This window comes from Rhipicephalus sanguineus, chromosome 4 (assembly GCF_013339695.2).
Source record: "Rhipicephalus sanguineus isolate Rsan-2018 chromosome 4, BIME_Rsan_1.4, whole genome shotgun sequence".
Lineage (NCBI taxonomy): Eukaryota > Metazoa > Arthropoda > Arachnida > Ixodida > Ixodidae > Rhipicephalus > Rhipicephalus sanguineus.
Window position 1 is genome coordinate 126,295,879 of NC_051179.1, and position 15,186 is coordinate 126,311,064.

Sequence of the window (15,186 nt, forward strand, 5' to 3'; positions counted from 1 at the left end):
ATGTATCAACTAGGTTTCATTGCAGTTAGCTGCTTCACTTTGTCATTTGTTTGGGTTCATAAATGCTATTGAAACCATGGTTTTAAGCACATGGTAGCCAATAACTGTATGCTACACTGCTGCAATTCTTAACATTCAAAGCAATAAATACTTTGAAGCTTCAAGCGAGTATAAGAGTTGAATGTTGGGCGAGTTGGTGTTCGGACAGTAATACTGTAAGTAGCGCAACGAAACAGCAGAACAGAAAGGAATAGGGAAAAAAATCTCACTAATAAGGAGAGCAGTCATCTTATTGACTACTGCATGGCATGCCTTTATTGTGAATCACGTCATCGGTGTGCAAAAATCCTAGGCCGAAGTAAGCAGAACACAGCTCTTGAAACGTTGCATATTTTTTAAATCAGGAAAGTAGGTAAGAAGTGTGTAAGCGACATCGATTGCGCAGTACAATGCTGAACTGAAATTTGTCGCTGGTTTCATAACTTCATGTTTGATCATCTCCACTGTTCAGTGTAACCGTGCACCTGCACAGCTTATGGATATACAGTAATCCCTTGTTATAACAAAATCGCTTTGCTCGAAATATCGCTTTATTAGAAATTTCTTTCAGACCTGACCCGAACGTGTGCATATTAAGCTGCATTACTCGAAGTGCACGAAGAGCTTGACCCATTTAGAATGAAGTGGCGAGCCTTTTGCGCATGCAGTGTCAATGCCACAGCCGCCTCACGCAGGCACAGAACAGGCCACAAAAGTAGCAGACCCAAGAGAGCCTAGTAACGGGTACCAAGCGTGTAGAGTGCTCCCAGCTGTTTACTATCGCCGATGGATTTTTCGGAACCCAAACTTGACAGATATTTCGGCCTTCATAAATGCACTATTAAGGTTCCCATAGCACTAGCACATTTTCGAGACAGACTTTTTTTTACGAATGTATGCTCTAGAGTTTGATTGTTCGGACTAAATCGCTCGTTTTGAGCCGCGCCGCTCGATTTTGAAAGCCGCCATGCTGGATTTTCACACTGGCTTGGCCTAGTTTGGATTCCAGTGGCCTGTTGTGTTACCTCCAAGAATGGGAGCACACACAATCTTCCAGATTACGAGGCCATGCCCACTTTTCCTTGGCTGGCAAAAATGCTCTATCAACTTTTTTTCAGTCAGCCTTATCATCGTCGTTAATACACTGTTAGGGCTTTTCTTGTGCATTAGTTTTTCCAGTTGTCATTCCACACGTGGTTGTGTTAGTGGTGTGTAAAGTGTTTTTGAGGTGTTGTGCACGTCACATGATCTGTGCCATTGCAGTTGCTCAGTGGTTACGGTGCACGGCTACAGAAACATGCAGGTTCGATCGCTGCGGTCACGTTTCAGAGATGGAGGCGAAATGCTGGAGGTTCGCGTACTGTGCGATGTCAGTGCAGGTTAAGGAACCCCAGACCGCGTTGTTAAATACCACCAACCCAATGAGACATTGCGTGCATCTTCTAGTGACTGGCGTCAAATTTTGTTTGCTTGGTGCCATGGAGCCACCAAGTGTGCCGCCCGCAATGGTCGGCGGCAGCAATCACCAACGTGCTGGCGACATTAGTGTAGCCCCAAATACAACCAAATCTGCTCGTCCCATAGCGTAGCATGAAACAGGGCATTATTCGAGATTCTTTTAGGCGTCTCTAATCCAAGTAAACTTCATTTTCATGTCTTTACTTTTTTGGACTGTTCGTTTTTCGGACTATTTTCAAGTCCACGCCAGGTCCAGAAAATTGGTCGGCGACTGTACTGGGGAGCGAACAGGAGCTGTTAAATTCCATGGTGCAGAGCGCCCGCACTGTTAACTTCCGTCGCAGTCGCATAGCTTGTGTCCCATGTGATAGAATCTATGCAAAATAAAAGTTTTCCTGGTGCTCTGTGACACTCGAAAACTGCGGTCTCTTGGATGCCAAAAAATGGCCAAAAGACCGCGGGCTGACTTGCACTGTAGCATTCCATGGGGTGCGCTGTGTGACTGGCCATGTGATTGTGTTATTCAGAGTGCTTTTTTTTGCACCTGATAAGGTTATACGTTGTGTTTTGACTTCCTCGCAGTTGTAAAGCAATTAAAGCTCGACTGCTTTAGCTTTTCTCACGTGGTCGAATATATCAAAATACCACTTATAATTTTCGCCGTCCCGCTGACTTAGTTAGAATGAGGAATTTTATAAACCTGTGGATCTGCCTTCAATAAAATCAGTTGTCAGTTTGCATCTGTGTTTGTATATTCCTTTCCACTGTGCTGTTTCGTTGTGCTACTTCTGACAATATTAATCTTCAAGTGAGTGTTCACTGCACCATGAATGGTTCACTTTCCGTATATACTTGTGTAAGGGCCCACCCCTACTTTGGAGGGGGAATTTCGAAAAAAAAATTTCGAAAGAAAGTCCCGCCAGAAAAGTAGTTAAATTGCAGCTAGATGGCACTGCCAGCTTTTCCGCTTCCGTCGACCTCGACGGCGCCATTATTGCTTTGTGTGGCGCATCGTAGGCATCGTGTGGGTAGCTTGGCAGTGTTTCTTCAAATCGGTGTTGTCGGCGTCACTTTGTCTGTAGTACAGTGAAATCTCGGTATAACGAACTTCAGGAAACCGCGGAAAAATGTTCGTTATTATGAAAGGTCGTTATAGTGAAAGCCCAAAAATTTACCATAACAATAGAATTTCAGTAACGCAAACGTCCTACCTCTGCAACAGTAAGTCCTTGAACTCGTTTCTCACAACAATGCACACGTGAACGTTAGACAAGGCACGTTTATTTTAAATATCGTTTTTTGACTGGTGCAGCACAAACTCTGCGTCACGAACGATTCTAGACCGTCCGCATTTTTATGCGCCGCTTCGGTCGCTGTTCCGATTTTTTCTATGAATATGCGGAGTTTCCTCAAGTAGTCCAACACATCTGTGGCCGACACGGACTCGTCGCGATCTTCGGGTGCTACCGTGACATCGTCGTCCATGTCATCGCTGCAATCCTTTAAGGCCCAACTGCATGCACGCGAGTTTTGAGCGACGGCCGACAGGATTTGCTGTCGCGGAGGGCCATCCATCGCCGTCGCTTGTCGCGTCGCAGGTTTCTGGAAAGCCAGAAAACATCGCTTGTCGGCCGGAAGTGAGCGTGACGATATCCGGCAACATGGCAGCATCTCTGACCCTCGCTTCGGTTGCAATTTGCTCGTGATGCTTCCAATCGGCGCATACTTCAAGGAATGCAAGTTATAGACTACCTTCTTTACAGCCCCATCTCACGACTACCTTCTTACAGCCCCATTTTGATCGACGGTTCGTTTTGATGTTTCGGTGGTAGCTTGCTGCAATGTCAACATCGTCGTCGTGTGAGGTAGCCCTTCTCCGTGCGAAGCACTGATGTGAGGCGCTGCGGCTTTTCTTAAACGTTCTATGACAGCAAGAGGAAACGTTGTCGAGATGCGCCTCGTGGACTAACCCCAACATAACACAGTTTGCAAAGTGCGACGTTGCGTAGGCAGCGTACGCTTGCGGGCGCCCCATGGGATCACAGCAGATACTACTGCCGCGGTTAAACATAAGATTGCAAAAAAAGAAAGTCACGAAAACCTTTTATGGCATCCTTATCTCAAACAAGACAATAATAAATTTGGCATGTTGTCATTCATCTACTCTGTAATTCTTTTTTCGTAATTTGCCTGCGTGCACGCAATAGTTTTCAATCGAGCAACCGTGACACTTTGTCGCGAACATGTGGGTGCTCCCGTCACGATAGCGCGACGGAGCCCGTTTGTCGCAGTCGCCTCCGCTCGAAAGTCGCGTGCAATGCATGCGGCTGGGCCTTTACAAAACCTGTTGCGCTGTCGCCTCCGCAACGGAGGAAAAAAAAAAGTTCTCCGCCCGCGTCTTTCTCCTCCCGCACCATCTCAGGTTTTTACGGGAGGGCGTCCGCTCTTCGCGCTGCGTCGTCTGCTACACTGAAATCTAAGAATCCTCGCATTTCCGGATATAAGTTCGTAGTACCGAGGTGTTAAGATTACACGGAAATTAAATAACGATCGTTATTCTGAAATGTTCGTTATTCTGGAGTTCGTAGTAGCGAAATATTTTTACATTGAAACTATAAGCAGTCGGCACGGGATTTCTTGAAAGTTCGTTAATTTGAAATGTTCGTTAATGTGGTGTTCATTGTAACGAGGTTTGACTGTATTGAGCCCTGTTTGAGCCATCGCAGGTGAGGGACGATGGGCCGGCACTTGATATCTTTCACTGCAGCCTTTAAACTGCAAGTGATTGAATACGCCGAGGAGCACGGCAAGCGAGAAGCTGGACGCAAATTTGATGTCGATGAGAAGCGCGTGCGTTACTGGATGAAACAGAAAGATGCCCTCGCCGCTACCAACAGGAGCCGAAAGGCATTTCGTGGAAAGAAGTGCAAGCACCCGGAACTCGAACGCGAACTTGTCAAATATGTCATAGACACTCGAAGGGACGGCTACGCCGTCTCAACTGACATGATCCGCGTGAAAGCCCTGGCCATCGCTCGCCGCATGGAAATACCCCAGGCACAATTCAAGACAAGTCGGGGGTGGGCTACGCGGTTTATGAACCATAACCAGCTCTCCATTTGCCGCTGAACAACGCTTTGTCAAAGGCTTCCAAGCGAGTACGAAAGCCATGTGATTAAGTTCCATCGCTTTGTAAATGGTCTCAGGAGGGAGCATGAGTACGACCTCTCCCAAATTGGGAATGCGGACCAGACTCTGTGTGGTTCGATGCACCAGAAAGCACCACGGTAGATTTAAAAGGTGTGAAAAGTGTGTCTGTGCACATGACCGGCGCAGAACGTCAAAGATGCACTGTGATGCTGTGCATCATGGCAGACGGCAGAAAACTTCCGCCGTACGTCGTACGAGGCGAGCTCTTCCGAGAACGTGGACAGCGATAGCGAAATGGAATTGTAATAAAAACATTCCTGGAATGTCATTTGCGACTCTTACACTCTGCTACTGTCGCGGAAACAGTACACACCTTTGGTGAGCTGTCATCGGCCTGATTCGTGTAAGGGCTGCACCAAGCAAAAATTTCGAAAAAAAAAGTGCGGCCCTTACACGAGTATATACGGTATTTGTGTAAGAGTTTGATAAGCTTTTTTATAAACATTATATATAAAATTTTGCCTCTATCAAACTATTTGCTATCCCCACACATTTCAATATATCGAGGTTTCATGGTAACACTGCAGCCGAATTTGATTAAGAAAACTACAGTCCCTAAGCTGCCACACTGGCGACACTGCATGCTGCTCTTGCTTGCCCGTGCTCACTTTAATGCCCCAAAAACTGCCCACACCAAATTCCAACAGCCACACTCTAGGGCAAGTGAGAGCATTTGGGGCTCCTTTCTGCCACACAAGAACAACATCTGTCTTGCTTGAGTTTCCTTTCTTGAAAACTGTACGCTCGCTCCTTTTCCATCAAGAATGCTATGTCACACTGATAGCAGCATGCCGTTCATGACTGGGAAGTACCGAGTGTACGGCGATAACTGAAGGACAGTATACGAGATCGACGACTATTGTGCGGCAGAAAAACAGGCCTTTCCTGTCATAACAGTGTATGACAGAATCGCTTAAACTGACCTACAACTGGCCAGAACAGGTGATTAGATGCTGGTGGAAATAAGAAGGCTGAATTTTAGTGACAGATTCAAGCATCCTTTTTGCAATCCGTAGGTCAATATTTTTAAATCGCATTTAAAAGTCACAAAACGGGCATGTTACGCAGCCTAGAGGAAGAGCCTTCATGCTGCACTATGGATTTGTTCTATTTGCTGCATGTAGTTTGATGCTTTTATGCACACCACAATTAGTGGTCAAAATTGGAGTATTGCTATCCATCCCCGCTCTATTCTGTGCTGCTTATGAAGTAAAAGGAGTTGACTGTAAGAAGCGGTGCTGCCTTCACAGCAACTAGTGGAACGTGTGGAGCTGTTGCACATGCGTGCAGAGAGCACACATGTGCAGCAAACCATAGTGCACAAACCCAAACCACTGCCACACTCCCTTTCCACTGTTTGCAGCACGTGTTCTATGTTCGACTTCACAGTCTCCGCAGATTGAAAAATTCAGATAAATGTTCCACGGCATTTTAGTGTAATTATTCAGTGATTAGACACTGAGTGGCAACCTTTCCATTGCACTAAAGCAGGGGTCTCAAACATGTGGAATAGGAACCTCTTGTTAGCGGCGCGCGGCCATGACTGTCTTCATCCTGTTTTATTTTTTATTTTCTTAGCAAGTACATGAGCTACACAGGCATGACTGGTCTAAAGCATTTTGTTGTGAGGCAACCCCCTGCAGTCACCATGTATTGATACATACCGTGAACTAAAGCTCTATTTCAGAATCGGCGTCGAGATTTTAGTCATTTTGGATGGTTATAGATATGTTATTCAAATCATGGCGCCAAGTTCTCTTCAGAAATGACTCATATACAAGATATGGGAAAGCCCCATTAAATGGCAATGTTAGCCGACTTTTTGTGCAACTTATTCCCCCCGCACGCTTCTACCATTGTCACTATACTGGCACCTGCGCGAGTAAATTTTTGTGACTGCGGCCCATTAGCTGAGGTGAGCTTGAGACCCTTGCACTAAAGAAAACAGGTACCGTAAAAATTGGCTGTCGGTCTTTTTAGGTGGGGATGCTGTCTTTAAAAATGAAAAAATTGCTATAAACTAATTTTGAAAAAGAACACATATTTGGCCTGTATGTATAATAAACTACCTTTCCTGCAATTATGAATGCTTAATATATTCGTGGAAGTACTTCAGAGTTACTAAGCTTTAGAGTCCTATCACTTGTGTATGACAATGAATGGTTACCAATCTGCAATCTTTTTAGGACGTGAAACACCAACACTGGCAAACATAAGGCTTCATTAGAAGCTCTCTGAGGCTGCAACTAACACGAGTGCAAAGAGACAGTACTGTTTGTTTCAGTTTGCTTCAAGCGGTGAACGAAAGAGAACAGCAACACTTGCAGGCTTAGCACAACGTACCTTGGTGATGTATTCACGCATGACCTGCACAAAGTAGGGCATGGCAAAGTCCATGATGTTGTGCTTCCATGCAAGCTCGAGGATGACGTCGGGGTGCAGCAGGTCGTAGCACTGGAACAGACAGGCACCAAAGCACTCGTAGTTCTTCTCGTCCAGGAACCAACTCAGCAGCTCCTCGGCCGTCTCGGCATTCTTGGACTCTGCCGCATACTCCATCGCGTCCCGGAACAGGCGATCCTTCTTGCACAGTTCCACCGACTGCTTCCAGCGGTTATTGCCCTTGTACAGATAAGCGGCCAGGCGTCTGAACTCGACCAGGTCGTGCCGCTCCAGCCGCTGTGCCAGGGCAATGTTGTCGAAGTTGTCGAAGGCGTCGATGGAGGTGCGCAGACCCTGGAAGTCTTCCTCCTCGATCAGCAGGCCGTTGAGGGCCTCGTTGACAGCCTTGTTGTTGAGGCTCTGCACCGACCGCAGGTATGGCTTGACCAGGGGCAAGTGCCCCACTCGACTGAAGTGGCCCACGGCACGCGTGTGGTCCATGCGGGGTGCCAGTACCAGCAGCAGGTCGTTAAGCAGCATAGGTTTGTGGTCCAGGTAAAATTGCACAGCCCGATAGTAGAGCTCGATGTTCGCAACCTGCGAGGCCGGGATGAAACAAATTGGTCCACTTACTGGCAACAAGGTTGCCACCTATAAATAATTCCGTTTTACATAATTGTATCTAATGCATGGTCCGCTTCAAATGACACTACCATAACAGCATTTAAGCACTCATCCCTGCTCAAGTTTTATCCAAAAGCTTTGAAAATATTTCTTGGACCCTTCGAGTGTCACATACTTCTGTTTACAAGGGTATCTGATGTGATGGTGTTTGGTGGCACAACGGCACTAGGCCAAAAATTGTCAACTAAATGTTTAGTTAAACATTACAAATTGAATACAATGAATGTAACATGGCTGTATATAGGCCTAAAGTCATTCTCAAAGCAGGGCGTGCAAACACTGACACAAGAAACAAGTCAAGACACCACAAATGCCTACTTGACTTCGTTCTTGTGTCCATTTTTGCACGCCTCGTCTTTTAGGATGGATATTTACCAACTGGCTCAGCTCTTATTCTAAGCCTAAATGCAATTGCAGGGAGCCATATTCTAAGACGATCGCAAAAGGCAACGCTGCGAAAGGTGACAGTGTCGCCCTGTGGGACGTGTAATCTAAAGTGTTCAATGAATGAATCAACTACTTGGCTGTCCTACTTGCCCATGATGTCATCGTTGCACTGGCAGTTGGTGATACAAGTGTGGAGTTTTTAAGTGTACCAGCCTCTACACAGTGGCTAGGCCAGGTCAGGACTTGAAATACAGCAGAACCTCGTTGATACGTTCCCGCTTAGTACAATTTCCCAGCTCATACGCTCGAAATCACGAAAATTAAAAATAACCCAATACAGCTGTGTGTAATACGTTCCGGTTGATACGTTCCCGGAAAATACTATTCGGCAGCAACGTTCAGCACCGCGGAAAACTGCGGTCGTATGGTACGTTTTGTAGTCAGAAGCTCATTCAGGTGTGCAAAAAAGGGCCCTCTCGTGTGCTCGTGAAGCGCAAAGTGGCAGACAGCCGCCACGCAGCAACTGCGGCTTCTCTGCAGTGCCTTTCCCCCCTCTGTGCTTTCTCTGCTTTGCTCAGTAGTCCCCTCCGCTTCTTCTCCGAATTGCTCGATCGCCGCTCTCTGTCAACCACACACCGACCCGAAGGTGGGCACGACGCTGGCCGTCAAAATCTTCAAACGGCTTTTAAAAAAAGTCTTTTCTGCAGCACTTGGCACGATTTTGCTGAGCATTGCAAATCCTTTATCCGTAGCACGGTACATAGATGCACACTCGTTCCACACACTTTTGTTCAGACCCCATGGCTACAACAACAGCCGGGGGAACTAACAATGCGGCCCAAAGTATGGAGGCTGTCGTTCCTCCAGTCCGCCACAGTTCGGTACAAGACCTAGCGAGACGCACATGTCGCCGCTGCACAACACTGCGCGACACGTAACCATAGCAACGCTGCCATTGCGCCCAATGAATATGGCCGATAATTTCCCCCACACTTTTCTCCCGGAGCGCGTTCGTTTTCGGGTTGTTCCGCCCATCGCGATTCCAGCCAGCGTTCGTTTTTCTCTGGCTGGACAATTCTGCCTACCAGCGGGTCGTCAGACGCTGCCAGAAAAAAGATGTTCTGGAAGATATCTGGGAGGTTTCTGGTCATCGGACGCCAAAATGAGACGATGCACGCTTGCCGCCATCTTTGTGAGGATGACTGATCACAATGCGAGCGCTTGGGGACTTCACCTTCAGCTGCCATTACGGCGGGCGTTATCTATTAAAGTGCGTTCCGCCATGCAAGATGGTGCGATTACGAGTAGCGGCGAACATATTAGCGCATGCCTCAAGTTAAGACAGAACGCAAACTGATCAGCGCGAGTGTGCGACGTAGTATGCGATAGCTGCGAGCAGCTGTCGCTTTCGGGGACGCTTATAACTTTCGTGAGATTTCGCATATTGTGTTGTACCGCGATTGTTACGCGCACTGCGAAGAGTTGGGCTTGTTAAGCCTTTAACGGGGCTGCAGTTTTCTTCACAGACGGGGCGAGTCGCACGTAATCTTGCGACCGTACGTGATCGCATCCCAAAAGAGTATGCTCGAGAATACCACTTCCACTCTTCGGCAAACCTAGCCCCAGATTTCCAAGTGGCAATGCAGAAAGAACCGACGCTCATGCGGCGCAAAAATTCGTCTGCTGACACAGCGGTAGAGTTTCTTTACGTTTACGCTGGTTGTCCCAGAGTTAGACTTTGCAATATTCGGGTTGTCTGGGGATTTCAACACACGTGACCACGACGTTATTTCCAGCCAGGACCGCAACTAGCTGGCTGACCTCTGGCTGCTAGCGAGATGCCAGGAGTTCGAAAATCGAAGAGTCCCCCCCCCCCATGTTTTTTTTTTTTTTGAGAAATGTTTTTCGCCCTTGCACCTCAATATGGGCTTGTCAGCCTCAATTTTTACTGAATTCAGATCGTACGTTTTTCCGGATCGTACGTTTATTTCCGCGTTTTTTTTCGTACACGTATCAACGAGGTTCTACTGTACAAGTGATATAAGTGCTTTCAGCGTCTCTTGTGCAACTGAAGTGCACTTAAATTTTTAAAGAATGCAAGCTTGTTTGGAATGTATTTTTGTTGAGTTAAAAACGGCGTACAGAGAGTTCAGCTGTGGTGTGCCACCACGTAGACATCGTATGAGCATCGCAATATCTAGCCGCAGGCACGTAGGCAAGGGGGGGGGGGGCGCCCCCCCCCCCCCCGAAATCGTCCAGCCTTTTATGTTCCCGGGCAATTTTTTTTCTTTTTGCCATGAAAAGACTTTCTTTCGAATAATTAGGCCTTGCCCCCCCCCCCCCCCAAAAAAAATCCTGGCTACGTGCCTGTCTAGCCGGCATGTGATAGACCACGCAAGCAGCTGCCACGTTAAACCATGCTCCTGCAAAACCATGCTCTTGCAAGACAACGATCACTGAAAACACCCCAAGGTAATGCTTGCTGAAAGCTTCAGCGTAAAATATGTGCACATCCACCAAGGACCAATAACTAGAAGCTACTGTCTGTATGACTGAAATGCTAGACTTTACCACCAAGCGATGGTGAAAAGGTGCGTTTACTTATTCCAGGCATTGCTGGAAATACTACATGGTGACAAACTTTTCGGTGTCAATAGCCAATCAGTGCGCATGTAAGGCAACAATTTGACGATACAGTTAAAGCTCATAAATTCAGATTTCATGGGACCGGAAAAACTGTCCGATATAACCGAATGCCAAATATATGTCTATTACATCATTGCACTTTCGTTTTCTTGAAGAATACGCAAATCCAGTCATTATTTTGGATAAGAATAGAGCAAATGCTGCAATTTGTCATTTTGGAATTCATCCACAATGTGAACGCAGGTCAAGACCCCCATCTTAATCAGAAATGTGCTTTGAACCCACGCCATATTACATACTAACGATGCAATGGTGGATGGCAACCACACCTTTCCGAAAGCCCGCGGTCGTTCCAGCGCTCTGCAGAAGTCATTTTCGTTTGTCTGTGTCACACATTTGCTGCAATTCACACTTGCACTCCCAGTATCATCTGAATCAACCAGGTTGCGCCCAAATATCACTGAATTAAGGAGAGTTTGATACCATTAAACAATGCATATGCTGGCCGGGACTAGAGAACACGTCCAAATTATCAGATTTTACGAATTCACGAGTGTCGAATTAGCAAGCCTTTATTATATCACCTTTGGCGATCGTCTCAGAATATGACCCATGTACAAATGCATAAAATATATACAGTTGCCGACCGTTTATTTGGACGCTGAAAATTCGGACACTATCGTTTATTCGGACACCTTCGCTGCACTGCCACTTGTCCCATTGAAGTAATGTAAACTTTCGACTGGAAATTCGGACACCCTACAGTGCACTGTTCGATTTTCCGGACTCCGGCTGGCTGATTGAGTGCAACATCGAACGCCATGAGAAGCTGTCACCGATGTTTACAATATTTTTGCTAGGTTGCCAGCACTGAAAGGTTGCAATGACTATGGCTGGAGGTCGTGCCAGTGTAAAAATCCACGCAGAAATTCCAATTGCTGATCTCAAAGGCTATGTTGGCTACACACAATGGTCGCTTTTTGGCTTTAGCCAGTCCCATGGCCAAACTGCAGGCCAGGCCAAGCCACGCTCAGAGTCTGCTCAGTGCGGTGTTTGAGAACGACCGCGCGTACGACCAGCTGGTACGACACTGACCACATCACAAGCACAGCAGCACAAACTATCCCGACTTCGTTCCCATTTTGGCTCAAGGGTTTGCGTTTTCAGTTGTTTCTCCAGCTAGGCCTGATCTGCGTCTCGCGCTTTGTGTCTCGCTCTCGTTTGTTGCTTGGCGTGCAAGGCACGATCTGCTGAAATGGCTATGATGCCACCAGTTCCATCTGCGACGCCGGTACTCATGAAGAAACGTGGCAATTACGGGACACCGATGCTGGCGAAAAAAGCAGCCAATATTCGCCAGGTGGAAGGCAGCAGACCTCAGTCCAATGTTGCTCGGGAGTTTTCGCAGAGTTGGACGATATCATCCGTCAGGTCCTCGAACCAGTGCAGGTAGACAGCGACTCCAATGACGCGCCGCCCACACCACAGTTATCAAATTCGAATTTAGCGCAGGCCGTAAGGGCTCTGTTATACTCCAACCTCCGACACGAGCGAGGACGTTGAGTTTCGTCACGCCAAGCCGACGACGCTACGCCAGGCGCAAATCGGTCTTCGCTACAGTCGAGCCGGCTCCAATGCACCGGTGCGATCACATGTAGAGGAGCGCATGTGCAGTAAAGCGAAGAACGTGCCACACCACCTGTCGGGAACCGACGAAACAGGCCGCAAAGCAGGTTGAAAGTCTGGCGCGGCTGCGCGCCAGCAGCCGTCGGCCGCATCGGCGGTCAGCCGACGCCGGACTATAGAGGGCTGTTTTTTGCCGCCGTAACGTCGCCGTGACGCGTGCGCGCCGACGTCACGCTGGAGTACATCAGTACTACTGTTGACCCACAGCAACGGCCAAGCACTAGCTGAAATACAGGCTGATTGGTCGTACGTGAGCGTGCTTGTGTGCAGACGTACATTGACAAGTTTTTCCGGCCACTGGGCCAATAAAGATGCTTTTTCTTCTGGTGAATATTTTCTTTCAGACTCAATTATTCCAACTTTTTGGTGGTTCCCGCCGAGTCCGACTAAACAGTAGGTGACTGTATAACAATGACACGTGGGGTGGTCTACGAGTATGAGCTGTAGGTCAAGCGAACACACAGTAAACTCCCATTAAGATGAATTCTTGCTTATGCCGAACAACAGAGAACCGTTTGTTTGGTTTCCCATAGACTCAATGCAAAAAAAAATTCGCTTAAGAGGAACCGCCCAACTGTATGCTTCTGTTAAGACGAACTTTCGCGGTGATCGACAACGCTGGCGATTCTGCGAAACGAATACTGCAGTCTTAGTGGGGCATTCAGGTGACCGAGAAAAAGCAAAAAAGCAAAAAAAAAATAATAAAACGCTTCCGGTATCCCTCTTACCCTCAGCCTGTGGGTGGGAGAGGTGCCGGCTTTATCAGCAAAGAAAGCAACAAAAAGAGTTCGGGAATTTACAACTGGGACCCCCAGGCCACTGCTTCCTTTTGTGACCAGTCAGTGTTTTCAACTAACATTTGGATTCACTTGGCATGTTAGCAAGTCTTTTTCGGGGCACTTCTGATAAGCCGAACAGATGACCACGGTCCCTTCGAGTTCATCTTATTAACGGGAGTCTACTGCATTCGAAATGTAAAAGACAGACATAGCACTAATGCCTCGCCTAGGTGCTTATGTGTAAGGGCAGGAAAGCAGGCACTCTTTCAAAAAAATCTACAGTTCCTTTAGCTAATACAAAGGAGGCCACATCTGAAAATGTATGCTTGCAGAAGCTGCTCCTTAAATTGCTTTGACATTCTCAGTCGATTGCACTAACTACTATCAGACATCACAACTGGTTCTACATGCTGAGACTTGGTCACCGAAATGTTACTTCACATTAGATAAACCTTTAATTCCTTTGTGAACATTTGATTTACCATTAATTAACACTAATTCAAATTAATTAACCTTAATTCACATTAGATTTACCTTGCACATTAATTACAGCTAATGCACGACTGGCAAGACCACTAAACAGTAAAGTCTGGAGGACACAGCACCTTGGTGATGATTTCCTTGAAGTGTGCCTCCCGCCAGGCTTCCGTCGGGTGCTGCATCATGGTGACCACAGCATTGTCGAACTCCTCGTACTTGTCGTAGAGGAACACCAGTTCGGCCCACAGGTGCGCCTGCTCTGCGGCTCGCAGCACCTTGGGAATGTTGACGCGTGACCAGAAGAGCTCTAGGTGCTCGCGCATCTTGCCGGGCTTGTACTTGGAGTAGAGTATGGCCAGCTCGGTGAACATGCCCATGTGGGCACGTTCTAGCCCCAGAGCGGCCTCCAGCAGAGAGATGAGCTCCTCGAAGTAACCCCTGTCCTGGTAGTAGTTGATGAGGTCCTCGAGCTCGTCGGCGTGCACCACGATGTGCAGGCCGCACATCTGAGCCAGCCGAAACTCCTCGCTGTCCACGCATGCAAAGCACACCTCCTTCCAGGTGCGCGTCGAGTTGGCCTTGCGCGCCGAGTCCACGGCACCCTGGAACTCCTTCAGGTGCACCAAGGTGATGGCCAGGCGGGCAAAGTTGGACACGTTGTTGTACAGGAGCTTGGCCGGCTCGTACAGGCCGTCTTCGAAGCAACGGTCGCCGATGCGCTGCACGTCCGCGTGGTTGGGGCCCGACACAAACTCCTCCAGGTCGGCCAGACGGTTGGTCTTGGCGTACGCGTAGATCAGCTCAGACTCGACGTACGACTCCCGCCCCTTCTTGCGCGCCATCTGCAGGTACCGCACCAGGTCCTCCCACGAGCCCGTCTTGTGGGCAGTCTGCACCACGTCCAGGTAGGCGGTGTGGTCTCCCGCCTTGATGAACGAGTCGATGGCCTCCTTGACCATGCCTTGGCTAAGCTGGGCACGGGCCAGCTGGCTCCAGACACCGGGCTCGTTGCACCGCTCGGCAAACTCGTACGCCCGGTCCAGGTTCTGGATGTGCTCGATCAGCACCTGCGGGGAGAACGGGCAATTGGTCACATGTACATTCATGGACGACACGCTGCACCGGGACAACCTTCTGGAGGCTTCAGTCCACAAGTGACAGCAGCAAATCATTACAGCACAGGTACTTGTGGTTCATAGCAAATGTGAAGAAAAAAAATTTAGAGGCTTTCAAGGACTTGGAACAACAGTGAATAAGATTGTAGAAAAAGAACTATCGTTTACAACATGGAAGCACATCTTTTACTGCAGACAACCAAAAGCAAGCACATTTTTCGCAATCAATAGCTAACTGAAAGGTTTCACACCTTCCTTCTTAGCTCTTAGTTTATTGCAGATTTTACTGCACTGATTACTCTAATTTTCAGTATCCTTCT

The 15,186-nt window shown here is 47.8% G+C and overlaps 1 protein-coding gene across 1 annotated transcript in view; it reads right to left on the bottom strand.

The window, feature by feature from the left end:
- Nucleotides 1–15,186, bottom strand: part of LOC119390645 (clathrin heavy chain 1) — a 53,175-nt gene that overhangs the window by 7,290 nt on the left and 30,699 nt on the right. Inside the window, exons 8-9 of the mRNA XM_037658253.2 lie at nucleotides 13,877–14,818; nucleotides 7,051–7,686 (exon numbers count right to left, since the gene is read on the bottom strand). Of these exons, the coding sequence (XP_037514181.1) occupies nucleotides 7,051–7,686; nucleotides 13,877–14,818 (1,578 nt within the window). The remainder of the gene's footprint in view (nucleotides 1–7,050; nucleotides 7,687–13,876; nucleotides 14,819–15,186) is intronic.